The 14,125-nt window shown below is 50.1% G+C and overlaps 2 protein-coding genes across 3 annotated transcripts in view; one reads left to right on the plus strand and one right to left on the minus strand.

Annotated features, from left to right (window-relative positions):
- Positions 1-14,125, minus strand: part of Snd1 (staphylococcal nuclease and tudor domain containing 1) — a 462,156-nt gene that overhangs the window by 66,114 nt on the left and 381,917 nt on the right. The gene's annotated exons all lie outside the window — the stretch shown is intronic.
- Lrrc4 (leucine rich repeat containing 4) lies at positions 5,744-9,966 on the plus strand. The gene is made up of 2 exons (XM_008846393.2): positions 5,744-6,193; positions 6,369-9,966. Exon 2 carries the CDS (start codon positions 6,469-6,471, stop codon positions 8,425-8,427), a length of 1,959 nt encoding a protein of 652 aa, XP_008844615.1. The 5' UTR covers positions 5,744-6,193; positions 6,369-6,468; the 3' UTR covers positions 8,428-9,966.

Here is a 14,125-nt window from a genome sequence, read left to right on the forward strand (position 1 = left end):
TGTTAAGCCTCAGAGCCCCAGAAAGAGGCTGTCAGCCCCAGAAAGAGGCTGGCGGGTGTTGCAGGACCAGGGAAGCAGAGAGAGTTGATGGCAGGCCGGGTCCGGAGGCAGTGCTCTTGGGGCCCAAGGAATGCACCAAGTCGGTGGGGGTGAACAGGGTCAGGAATCAGCAGTGGTTCCCCAGGTGTCTGGGGCCCCAAGACTAGGAATGGCACAGGGCCCAAGCTAGGAGTAGAGAACAGTGGGGGATACGGAAGGGTGAGCGTGGCTGGCGGAGTCAAGGTGAGGAGGGCTGCAGGGTAGACTTACCCCCAGAGAGGCCTGAGGGCGGGAGAGCTGTCAGGAGAGTTAGCCAGTGGTGCATGTCCGGGAAGCAGGAAGAGGTGAGGGCGGGGCAGGAGAGTTAGCCAGTGGTGCATGTCGGGGAAGCAGGAAGAGGTGAGGGCGGGGCCAGGTCCCGTGGAAGCAGTGCTCCTGGTGCCCCAGGAAGGCACCAAGCTGGCCTGGTCGAAAAGCTATTCTCTTTATGACTATGGGCAGTAACAGCACAGCCTAGTAACAGCCCTTGCCTATGAGATCACAGGCAAGAAAAATTACCTTCCTTTTACAATGAACAGAAATTTAAAATGCGATGTGTTCATTGCACTGGATAGGGGGGAGTGACTGCCTCTTACACTGTTTTATCATTACAAATTTACCAACCAATACCTTTCCTTGTCTCTTTGGAGATCAATTTTCATAATGTTTTTTTTTTTCTCCTTTCTTCCAGTTTTTCAAATCGCTCTTTTGTCTTTGCCCTTACCCTTATCTTGTTCTTTGACAAACATCCCAAGAGAAGACCCAAGAGCCTATTATTAGAGGCAAGATGGTACCCTGCCACTCCTCGCAAACCCTATGAGGCCTTATGGACATCTAGTGGCTGCTCAGGATAATGCCTCAGGGATAGAGTGCCTATCAGGGTATGGAGTGGTCTAGCTTGACAGTCCTGGGACCCTTTATATGACCATTTCTTTGACTTCCTATTAGAGATTCAAGTCACTTTTAAAGGCATATCAGTGTCATCAACACCCCATTCCTTACCCCAATCCAGCAAAATATAACCTCTGCATACAGGATCACAGGACAGGCATTTGGTAATATCCAAGTCCAGAATTTAAAGGCCAATTAGCCACCCATCAGAATCTTGACAGGATTGACCCCAGAAGGGACAGAGTCTGATATTAGTCATGTGGCTTTAGGTAAGTTACTGTGCCTCTCTGAGCTTAACACCTGTAAAGTGAGACTAAATCCAAATGATCTCTAAGGTTTCTTTAAATGTTAGCATTCTGTGAACTATGAGCCTCTTTAGTAGCTGGGTAAACAGTCTGATCAGCTCTGCTTCAGTCTGATGGACCTCCAGATTACATTGAGGGAAGCATTCTCTCAACTTCATGGCCCATCTCCAAGCCTTGGCTACAATCCCAAAGGATCAACCTTCTTCCCAGAGCTGCATGTCTAAGAAGGGGTGGAAATCACGGATTCTGAGAATTGAAAGGAAATTTCTAGCCCATTTCTTGACTTTCTAAATGAAGAAACCAAGCTTTAGAAGTACTCTGATTCATCATGTCCAATCAGTGGCAGAAAAGCAACTAGAACTCTGGTATCCCAACCTTACTACAAGGCCCATTCTTCGAAAATAAGTTGCCCACTCAGACCTTGCTCAGTCTCCTTAGCTCTCTCTGGCTTTCTAGTAACAGTGTGTATAAAACTGCTAGTACTCTCAACCCAGTGTTCCTTCCTAATCAAGTTTGAGCCTCCTTCTTCCTTTTTTATTCTTTGGTGGCACTATTCCAAATCAAGGAAGCAGCTAGAACCACAAGTTGGGAGGGGCAATATGCCACAGAGTGAACTCAGTTTACCAAGAGAAGAGGCTGCAGGATCACTTTAGGTCACAAGGACTGTGTGCTGAAGGCCCCACAGCCTCTTCAGTCTACTCTGTAGGTTCAAGGTGCTTTTGTGGCCTAACTGGCCTACAGAAGACAAAGCAGTCTTACGTAGACCTCCATGGAGCTTGGGAACATTTGCCTTCATCAACAGGAGTCACAAACATTTACTGTGAGATAATCTCATTCCTACATAGTGGTTTTATCCAGCTCAGCCCACCCGCCCATCTACCTTCACAGTGCGGGGGCAGCAGCTATCATGTGCTGGGGGCCTGGAGCTGAACAGATGGGGCCTGAGTTTGCCTACACAGGCAGGAAACCAATCCAGGCAGGGCCCCTCTTCTGCCCGAGGAGGAGGGAGGGGCACCATACTCCAGTGTGCCATTGGTACCCTTAGGCAGGGCCTCCCCTGATACCACAGCACTCTACCCTCTTGATGCCAGCTGTGATGAGGACAGAAACTTCCTCCACAGATCCCTGGTGTGCTAGGTTCACATTTCCTGGTTCCACAAGACAGCAGCACTCTACTTGAACATACAGATGGGCCTTTACTGAAGAGTATAGTCTGGGCTTGGGCTTTACAGTGAACACCTTTCTGGGGGGGGCGGTATGCAAAGAGTCATTACAGAGTCAAATGAACCTAAACCCTAGTATGAGGGTATGATTTACCTTGGTTTCTATAATTTTTCCCCTTAGATTTGTCATCATCAATGAAACAGGTTTAAAGGATTTTTTTCAGCCCCTCATCCCATCCTTTTAGCCCATGTCTTTCACACATCCTTCACTGAACATTCAGTTTCTCCCCAACCTTGCCTCCACACTTGGCCTATGCATAGTAGAAACAGTGGACATTTTTGTTAGTGATGAAAAAAATAACGATTTGAAGACTGGCTTGAGAGGCTGACTCTCACTTTCTGTCAGTAGGACCCTGATCAAGTTATTTGCCTCCCTCAGAGGTAAGTGACTTCACCTGAAAAGTGCAACAGGGGCAACTATTTTAACAGGGTAAATAAAAGGTTTAACCAGAAGAGACACATACATTCTTTTAAAAAACTTTTTTTATTATTTTTATGTGTATGAGTGTATTGCCTGAATGTATGTGAGTGTACCTGTGTCGTGCAATGCCGAGGAGGACAGAAGAGGGCGTCGGATTCCCCTGGAACTGGAATTAAGGACGGTTCGTAGCCGCCATGTGGGTGCTGGGAATTGAACCCGGGTGTTCTGCAAGAGCAGTCGGTGCTCTTAACTGCTGAGCCATCTCTCCAGCCCCAAGATAACATAAATTCTTACTGTGGTGGGGCGTACACAGTGAACACCCCAATAAAGGACTGCTGATATGGGTGGATGAAATCTGACTTTTCATCCCACTAGGAAAATACTCTGAGAAATCTTTTATGTATTCAAGTTCCCTGACATCAATCTGTGTGAGGCCTGTCAGGGTTCAAATCTTGGTGCTACAACTTACTATGGGACCCCAGCTAACACATTTGACCTAATCATAGAACGAATCATACACCTGATGGAAAAAATTAACAGTAGTACACACAGTAAAGGCTCAAAAATATTGCCTATTTGTTTTCCACTGACTGCAAATGTAAACTTAAAGGTCTTGTTAAAGAATGGAGACACTAAGTGCCTACAATGGAACTGTTCCCAAGACTTTAAGAATGTCATGGAATATTTAAGGTTTAGATTACTGGGCAGTAGATAATACTGAAATTATGTATGTGGTAGAATTCAGATAGCAAAGAATGCCTGGGCTTCCTAGTTCTTAAGCAATAGTCCATGTGGGAACAACAGGGTTAAACAAGTATGCTTGCCAGAACACACAGGGAAGGATTCATCTAGAGGCAGCTTGGGAAGAAGACGGTAAACTGATGTCTTATTCTATTGGACCTACATTCCAGGGTTTGGCTGTAGATTGTTTCACCCAGATCTGGCAGAGAAGGGGAGCACATTCTTAAATGGGGGGTGAGGGTGGGAAAATGCTAACCTACTCTTTTACATTAGCCTGTCAAATGCTCACCTCTAAGCAGAAATAGAGGCCAGACCTTCCTTTCCAGCAAACTGCTAGAGCAGGCTGCTACGCAGTTCTCAAAGAGTTCCAAGAAGAGAGGCTGGTGAAGCTGGAGACAGCATAAAGCACCTTCTGGGTCCCTGCATACCAGGGAGAAAAGGGGCCACAGGGAGCCAAGGCTGCATCTCCATGAATGAACCGCGGGTTGCGCCGTGGGTTCTGGGAATTCACCTCAATCTTTCCCAGGTTGTCATTTCCCCAGCTCCTTGAATTTAGTCTTTCCAGTTTCCCGCCCCCGCAATCCTCATTAAGAAAACTCATTTAAAGCCCTAGTTAGAGCCCAGGTGGGGCCGAGTAAGGGTGCTCAGGAGGGGGCAAGTAGAAAGGGCATCAGCCTGGACTCCGATCTTCTAACTACGCAGCTCCTGTGGCCCGCCGCCCCGCCACCGGCCGTCCCCACCATGATGGATATCCAAACTCCGAATACGAGTCGGCAGCCGCGCGGCCAGGCACCCCGTCAGCATTCGTGGGGGGGGGGGGGGGGGGGGGCCGCATTTTTTTTTACGGATGACGCGAGCACTCGCAGGAGGCTGGCCAACTGCAGCAGCCGGCCGAGGGCCGCCGTGCCCTGGGCTTCCCGGTCCCTAACCTCAGCAGTCCAGGGCTAGGGGGTGCCGGGTGACCAGGTCCGGGCAGCGTGGGGACCCCGCAGTCTCCCGCTGCAGCTCCGCGCCGCTCCAGCCTATCAGCAGCTACTCAGCCGCTCGCTCCGACCGGACCAAAATAGCTGCGAATGCCTGCGACTCGCGCGCGGCCCTTCACTTGCCGCTCACTTAGACCCGCTCGCCCGCCCGGCTTGCTCCGCTGGTCCGGAGGGGGCGGGGAGGACTCTGCCGGGGAGGGGGGAGGGGGGTGAGGAAAGGAAGGAAGGAGGGAAGGAAGAAGCGAGAAAGGCAGGCAGTCCGCGGACACAGGCGCGGACCCGGGGCTGCGCGGCGCGAGCTGGCGCGCGCTAGAAGACGCGGCGTTAACCCCTCGAGGGCAGGCGGCGGCGGGGGAGCGGTGTTAATACATAAGAGCACTGCATCACGCTAATCTCCCCAGAACAGTATGCGTCAGCAGTACATTCACGTTCTGACTGAAGGACAAAAGGATGAGAGAGCAGTCTGCGTGGCTGCTGCCTGCAACACCGCGAGCCCGGCGCGAGGAGACCGGCGCCGAGCTCAGGGGCCCCGCTGCCGCCGCCGCCGCTAGCCGGCCGGGACCATGTTCCCGGGCTCCGGAGCGTCTCCCGCAGCCGCGACCCCCACAGCTCACACCGCCGCCGCCGCTCGGGCCGCTGCAGCACTCCGCTGGCAGCTCGGCTTCTGAAGGCTCTGGGAGCCCCAGCCGCGAACTCGCCCTCTCTGCACAAAGCCGCGGCCGGCAGCGCGCCGGGAGACGGGCCGAAACGGGCGGCGGCGGGCGCTTGCGCGTCACCGGGGGCTGCGGCCGCCGCCGCCGGACCCGCGCCCGCCCCCGGACTCCCTGAAGGGGCCTGCGGTGCGGGCGCGACCGTGGGTGGCGCGCTCCTCGGCCCGCGGACCCGGTCCCGGCGCTGCTGCCCCTTCGGGGCCGGACGGATTACGACTCCTCGCGCCAGCAGTCGGCGGACTGGAGAACTGAGCCCAGTTTTTGTCTTTTTAACCCCTGCGAGGAGAAAGGGGGTGTGTGCCTGGGGAGGGCGAAGGCGCCGCGAACACCTCTTAACTCTCGCCGCCCCACGAGCTCACGACTGCAATCAGCTGCCGCCGGCTCGCGCGGCCTGGGCGGCTTCGGGGCGTCCCCGCCCCCGCACCCCCACCCCGGCGGCGGCCCAGGGAGCGGGCTGGGGGCGCCGGAGGTACACTTTGGCGATGAAGCGCCTTCCCCCGCGGCGGGAGCGAGCCGGTGCCAGGGTCCAAGGACAAAGCAGCGAAGCGCTGGTGGCGCCGCTCCTCGGGCTGACGGGGGGGCATGCACCTGCATAGCCCGCCCGGCCTCGGCTCTCCCTGGCGCGCCTCAACTCCGCGGCTTCGCCGGCTCGGGATTTACTAGAAGCCATTTTGTCTCCCCCACCCCTCCCCTCCCCTCCCTTCCCCTCTGCCCTCCCTGCCCCCACTACTTCCCCCTTTTGTTAATTAAAACTAAGAAGTCAGAATGGGAACGAGGTGCCCGGCTCCCGAGGAGAAAGCTTAAGGACACCGCGCTAGTTCTTTTCTGCTTTCCTTCCGAGGTAGGTAACAGCGAATTGGGTGGGGATGGTTGCAATGTGGGAGGGAAAGTCTTAGCTTCCGTAGGGCTGGCCTGAGGGTGGGCTGGTGGCTGAGGGGCCGCTCTGTAGTTTGGCAGGATTTTTCTAGGCCGAGCTGCTCCGTCTCTAATCGCCCCCTCCCCACCTCCTTCTCCAGATGGAAAAAGGAGCTCCTAGCTCACTTAAGCCGGGGTAGGGCTGGTTCTCCTTTCCGAGCCAAAATCCCAGGCGATGGTGAATTATGAACGTGCCACACCATGAAGCTCTTGTGGCAGGTAACTGTGCACCACACCTGGAATGCCGTCCTGCTCCCCGTCGTCTACCTCACGGCGCAAGTGTGGATTCTATGTGCGGCCATCGCTGCTGCCGCTTCAGCCGGGCCCCAGAACTGCCCCTCCGTCTGCTCCTGCAGTAACCAGTTCAGCAAGGTGGTGTGCACCCGCCGGGGCCTCTCTGAGGTCCCGCAGGGTATTCCCTCCAACACCCGGTACCTCAACCTCATGGAAAACAACATCCAGATGATTCAGGCCGACACCTTCCGACACCTCCACCATCTGGAGGTCCTGCAGCTGGGCAGGAACTCCATCAGGCAGATAGAGGTGGGGGCCTTCAACGGCCTGGCCAGCCTCAACACCCTGGAGCTGTTTGACAACTGGCTGACTGTCATTCCCAGTGGAGCCTTTGAGTACCTGTCCAAGCTGCGGGAGCTCTGGCTTCGCAACAACCCCATAGAGAGCATCCCCTCTTACGCCTTCAACAGAGTGCCCTCCCTCATGCGTTTGGACTTGGGGGAGCTCAAGAAGCTGGAGTATATTTCTGAGGGGGCTTTTGAGGGGCTGTTCAACCTCAAGTACCTGAACTTGGGCATGTGCAATATTAAAGATATGCCCAACCTCACACCTCTGGTGGGGCTGGAGGAACTGGAGATGTCAGGGAACCACTTTCCTGAGATCAGGCCTGGCTCCTTCCATGGCCTAAGCTCCCTCAAGAAACTGTGGGTGATGAACTCACAGGTCAGTGTGATTGAGCGGAATGCTTTTGACGGGCTGGCCTCCCTGGTAGAACTCAACTTGGCCCACAATAACCTCTCATCTTTGCCCCATGACCTCTTTACTCCGCTGAGGTACCTGGTGGAGTTGCACCTACACCACAATCCTTGGAACTGCGATTGTGATATTCTGTGGCTTGCTTGGTGGCTTCGGGAGTATATACCCACCAATTCCACCTGCTGTGGCCGCTGTCATGCTCCTATGCACATGCGAGGCCGCTACCTTGTGGAGGTGGATCAGGCCTCCTTCCAGTGCTCTGCCCCCTTCATCATGGATGCACCCCGGGACCTCAATATCTCTGAGGATCGGATGGCAGAACTTAAGTGTCGGACTCCCCCTATGTCATCTGTGAAGTGGTTGCTGCCCAATGGGACAGTGCTCAGCCACGCCTCCCGGCACCCACGGATCTCTGTTCTCAATGATGGCACCTTGAACTTTTCTAGCGTGCTGCTCATAGACACTGGAGTATACACATGCATGGTGACCAATGTGGCAGGCAACTCCAATGCCTCGGCCTACCTCAACGTAAGCTCGGCTGAGCTTAACACCTCCAACTTCAGCTTCTTCACCACCGTAACAGTAGAAACTACAGAAATCTCACCTGAGGACACAACACGCAAGTACAAGCCTGTTCCTACTACGTCCACTGGTTACCAGCCGGCATATACCACCTCTACCACGGTGCTCATTCAGACCACCCGTGTGCCCAAGCAGGTACCAGTGCCGGCGACAGACACCACTGACAAGATGCAGACCAGCCTGGATGAAGTCATGAAGACCACCAAGATCATCATTGGCTGCTTCGTGGCAGTGACTCTCCTAGCTGCTGCCATGTTGATTGTCTTCTATAAACTTCGCAAGCGGCACCAGCAGCGGAGTACAGTCACAGCTGCCCGGACAGTTGAGATTATCCAGGTGGATGAAGATATCCCAGCAGCAGCATCTGCAGCAGCAACAGCAGCTCCATCCGGTGTATCAGGTGAGGGGGCAGTAGTGCTGCCCACAATACATGACCATATTAACTACAACACCTACAAACCAGCACACGGGGCCCACTGGACAGAAAACAGCCTGGGGAACTCTCTGCACCCCACAGTCACCACTATCTCTGAACCTTATATAATTCAGACCCATACCAAGGACAAGGTACAGGAAACTCAAATATGACTCCCCCTCCCCCAAAAACTTATAAAATGCAATAGAATGCACAAAAAAGAGCAACTTTTGTACAGAGTGGGGAGAGACTTTTTCTTGTATATGCTTAATATTAAATCTATGGGCTGGTTAAAAAAATTATATTAAAATTTAAAAACAACAAAAAAAATCAAAACAAAACTATTTTCTAACTTGTAAATTCTATTTAAAGGGGAGGGGGGAACCTTGGGAATGTTGTGGGTATAAACCTCAAGTGAAGTGGTATAAGGTGGAAACTGCTAAGATAAAGCAAGCTAAAACAACCAGTACCCCTAAAGAGGTGGGGTGTGGGCTGCTGAGGGGTAGGATAGACTGCACCTGTCATTTTTAGAAAATGCCTCACAGGATATAGGAATTACCATTTCTACAGACATCTTTCTTAAGCTGAGAGCTGTTTTTGCAGATCTCTCTCATAAAAACTAAATTTAAAAAGCATCACAAATCTGTACTGTGCCAAAATGTAGAGAGGCAATAATTTTTTTCCTTTAGAGGCAAAGAAGAAGATAGATCTGTAAATGTATTTTAAATATGAAAACCACCAGAATTCAGATGAATCCTTAAAGGGGCTGTTTCTTTGTCCATGTGCACAAGTCCTCTGGGTTTGTGCTCTTAAGACTTGCATGTGCCTCCCCTGACAGTGCTTCGGGATCCTGAGAAGGAAGAGAGCTGGCGTAGCTCAGTCAAATGCTTTCACACTGCACCAGATTCCTGCAGTTGGGCATAACCCACTCTGCAAGGCATGGTCTATTCAGGGTTTCTCAGGAGAAGGAGGCGGCCCGAAGGGGGTGCGGCACAGGGCAGGAGGGAAGGAGAGCAGCAGTAGAGAGAATGATTCACAGGAGGCCATAAATTAGCATTGTATCTTGTCCACCTGTTGTTCCGGGTATCTGACAAATGATTGTAGACAATGATGGCATTTTATGGTTTTTTAAAAAGGTCTTGTTTGTTTTAGGGTGGAGAAGGGGGAGAGGCTGGGAGTTTGGGGGAGTGGAAGCTTTCCTCATGCTTGGGATTTGGTGACTGTTCTAAATGCTGATTCATTAGGGATTATTACAGCTGATGCCAACTGGTTGTGGTGATGGAGTGGGGGCAGAACATGAGTAGAGAGGAAAAAAGGAGAGCTAAAAAGGGCATAGGCTCGATTAAAGTACAGAAGCCTCTGCCAACCAGGACACTTCACAGACACACAAAAGATGTGGAATCCAGTTACAACAGAAGTGATAAGCATGCACACTCAAATGAGCTCAGTTGAATGGGGAGCCATGGGGGGAAGCTTCTCTCCCCCAGGCCTACCTCCAAAGGAGGTATATGGGGGGGCAAGATCTGTTATTCTGCTCCATTTAATGATGTAACTTCTTTCAGTTATGATTTTAGCTTTAAGAGGAAATAAAGGGTTCAGATTTGAAAGGGGATGGTATGGGTGGGGGTGGGGGGAATGCCAACAAAAGAACACTGACTGTAATGTGAGAAAAGTGTATTTTTGTATTTTAATAAATATTGTTCAATTTTTAATCCAATGTCCCCAAAGGGTTAAATTGAATAAGATCCTGAGTCTATAGTCTTCTGAGCATTGACCAAGTTATTTATATTAAAAGAAATTAAAGGGTAGGGGGAGGGAAGAGGCACGATGTGGGGAGGGAGACAATGTTAAAAAATTTAAATGCTAAAGCTGTCAACAACCTTTCTTTAGTTTAAATAAATGCACCCGACTCTAGTGCATTTTCCACGAGCTAAGTGTGTTAGTCCCTGGCTTTGTTGGGGCTATAACCAAATTCCCTATGCCCTGAAAAACCAGGGGAAATGGGTCAGACTCAGCTCCTGGGACCTGGCCAGAAGTGAAACGCCACCTCAGCAGATCCTGTTGATCAGGCAGTACCAGCTCAACCCAAGGACCCAGGGGGGCCTGGATTTAAGAGGGCTGCAGTAATGTAGTTTGGCTGCAAATTCCCACAGGCAATGTTGCTTCCGTTCTCTGAGTGCTACATAGTCAAATGTGTCTTGGTGGAGGTGGGGTCTGTCTCTTGAGGCTCACAGAGTAATGATTTCCAGGGAGGCTCCATGAACGAGGACCTGTGTTTCTTCAGCAAGTATTTATACTAATGCAGGGATGAGGACTGAGTGGGTGTGCTCTCTCTGGCATCGAGGAGGGAAAGTGGCAGGCAGTACTTTGCAGCAGTTGGCTAAGAAATGGCCAATTCTGAATCTTCCTGTGTACATGGATTATTTCTGGCCATCAGTGCCTGTCGCAGCACATATGCATGGGTAGACACTTAGAACTTCGGCGCCAAAGTTGGTTCCCTTAGCCTTTCTTTTTACCACTCTACTCCCAATAGAGAAAACTGCAGCAAAGGGTGGGACTTGGCGAGGACCAGATGAAAATGCAAGAAATGACTCCGAGTGCCACAAACACAACTCTGGCTCTTCAGAACAGCTTCTGGGTATACATTCTAAGGCAAACTGGGGAAGAAGTTGCTGCCTCAGCACCACAAGGTGGGGGCACCAATTTCCTAATACCCCTGCTTTGTGTCAGCTGTCTGGGAAATCAGGAATGATGCAGTGACTGCAATGACAAAGGGTCTGCGCTAGACAAAGGTCTGAGGGCAGAGGCAGAAGAATGGAAAGACTCCTGTGAAGGAATGCATTTGTTCTGAGAATGAGGTCTTAGAACCAGAGAGAACTGTTTTTAGAAGGAATTTGAAGGGATGGGGTCGGGAGGGGTAAGGGGCAGAGGAGGAATCTTAGGTACAAGTGTTTCAAGGGCAGCTCTTCCCCTAGTGAGTCTATTTTCTGGTTAGCAGTTGGAGAAGTAGCCATCTTTTGCCATAAAGCTGGGCATATCCTCCCCTAAGTAGGCACTTGGGACAGTTTTTTACAAGAGCCCCAGGAGCACTGAAAGTGAGGCTCTAAAGCTGTGTTAATGACTCATTCTCGGGCTGGGCAAGCTGTAAAGCTGGTTACCTGGGAATGGAACGTGGGTTGGTAGCTCTTCATAGGGGTAGTTATAGCAATGTTAGAGGTAAAGACTGGTTGAGTATATGGAATTACAGAAAATTTTAAGGTAATGAAAAGTTACTTGGTCAAATTTTTAATTATTTTGTAGTTAAGGAAACTGAGCCCCAGAAAAACTGAAAGACATATCCAAGGTCAGACTGCTAGTTAGTAGAAGCAGGACTAAAACCATGTGTTTTCTCACTGAGACTCTTATTGGCTAGGAAGAATGTATTTCTTTCCATGTCAATACCCAGTTGAAATGGGACTTCCTACAGATACTATGTTCTCTTCTCCCACAAAGAGCTATTCACTTTCCATCACAACCAGCTCTACTACCCTGTAAAGCCTGACCACAATCCTGACAACAGGAGCTCCATATGTGCATAAGGGCTGGATGCTCAGGAGTGCACCTAACAGCTTTCTGATGTGTAGGCCCAGTGGCAGACAGAAACTGCAGAATCCCACAGAGGGTGACAGCTACAGGAGAGACTGAAGTAAGTATGATGGTGTGTTCCCAGTGAGATGGCTTGGCTTCCTCCCAACTATGGGTGGGAAAGCTTTGCAGAGTAGATGACTGACAGAAGTCTTAAAGGTCCTAGTAGAGAAATTGTCCATAAGAGGGGTGATGTCGGCTTATGTGGCCAACAATGATGAACCTGGAAGTTGGGGGAAGGATAAGACCTTAGTTCTTTTCCTCTTCTGTATCTACCTAGCCTTAGCTTTTAAAAGTTTTTACATTGATTGATCAGTTGATTGAGGTAGTTGCACATGTGGCCATCAGAGGACAACTAGCAAGAGTTGATTCTCCTGTTCCACCATGTGAGATCTGGGGATAGAACTCAGGTCATCAGGCTTGGCAGCAAGCACCTTTACCTACTGGGCATCTCCACAATCCACCAGCCACAGCTTTTTAAATGCCATGCTGTGGCTACCACTTCTTTAATCTGCTTCAGGGCCTCTTTATCACCCTTTGGTGTAATGTTGCCTCCTATTATCAATGAAGGTAGACAAACTAGTTTTGAAGGCCTAGAGACATTAGCTTTATCATGGCTATTTAACATGTATTGAGGCCAGCAACTTGCTGGATAGAACAACTTGCAGGATCCCTGCAAGACAATTCCTATTGTTGGCCAGGAAGAGGGCCAGAGATCATGTCCTCTGGCTTCCTTCAGTGGCGATGACTAGGGACAGAAAGAGGAGCTTTGACCCCAGGGGATAGAACCCACAATTAAGGTACCACCATTTCATTGCACCAAAGCAGCAAGGGCTTAAAGTTAGAGAAGAGAAAGGAGAGAGAACATTTATATCTAAACATATGTCTGATTTACCTCCTCTTTTGGCACACTGAGCACACCATGCCAACGGCTAATGCAGGCACTGTTTACGCCATCTCTAAATCCTGCCTCAGCTAAACTGCAAGGCAGCTTTTGGCTCAAAGCAACTCTTGATCTCCATCCACTCAGAAAGCACCCTTTCCTCTGCAGGGGAAGGATGTTTTGGGCAGTGGATTGCTTTCATCTTTGCTTTAAATTAAAGTGAAGTAAATTACACCTTGGGCAGGGCTAAGGAATTCAGGAACTACGTCAGTTAAACACATGTCTCACTCTGTGTACACATATACCTGTGTATGTACAAACTCTAAAAAAGGCAGCATAATGTTTGCAAGCAAACTCTGGAGCCAGTTTCCTTGGTGGAATTCCAGCTCCATCACTTCCTAGCTCTGTGACTTAGGCATGGACTCAGTTTCTTCATCTGTAAAATGGAGACAGTATTAGTATCTACTTCATTATTTCACAGGTTGTTGCAAGAATTGAAAATTTAATATATCTATCTCACATGCATAGTGGCTGACAGTCAGCAGCTGTTTGATTATAGAAGTATGTAAACTAAAAGACCTGTGCCCATCACTATTTCTATTCTTTTTTGAGACAGGGTATGTAGCCTTGGCTGGCCTAGAACTCACTATGTAGATTAGACTGGCCTCAAATGCATAGAAATCAACCTGCCTCTCCCTTCCAAGTGCTGAGATTAAAGGCTTGAGCCATCATGCCTGACAACTATCTCTATTCCTGAACCATGTCCACGCTCAATCTTACTCGAGAAGAATGGTTATCTAAAAGTTGGAGATGAAGCCATCTAGAAGCCCAAGCACAAGAGGAAAGACGGTTATATTCTGCTTCCTAGGAAAACTCAGCCTTTTGTTCTGTCCCTAAGTTAACTGCAGCTGGCCCACAGTACTATCTTATCCCAGGAACAGATTACTTTTTTGTGAAGGTGCTTCTGTTGATAGTTTTATACAAACAGGGCTGGTATAGGACATTGCTACCTAGGAAGCTTTCGTTCTTAACTAGATGGCAAGCTTCCTAGACTCTTCACCTATCTGTGGTTCTCTATCATAGGGCAACTAAAGCAGTTATTTATAAGGGCAGTGATAAAACCCTTCCTTACTATGAAGCATTACCAGGCCTGGAGGTGGGAAGGGGGTAGCAACGAGAGGGAGGTTATTGGCATGGGGAGAGCTCAGATGGAGAAAAGGAGAGAAACCCCCCTCCCCCAAACAAACAAGCCCTAATGTGAGCAAGTGAGAGAAGAATGAAGCCACGTAGAAGGCACACAGGTAAAGGTCTGTAATGTGGTTAAGAAGGAAAGCTGCAGAGACTCTTCTGATTTAGTAAGCAAG

This window comes from Nannospalax galili, unplaced genomic scaffold (genome assembly GCF_000622305.1).
Source record: "Nannospalax galili isolate Female #2095 unplaced genomic scaffold, S.galili_v1.0 scaffold660, whole genome shotgun sequence".
NCBI classification, from domain to species: Eukaryota; Metazoa; Chordata; class Mammalia; order Rodentia; family Spalacidae; genus Nannospalax; species Nannospalax galili.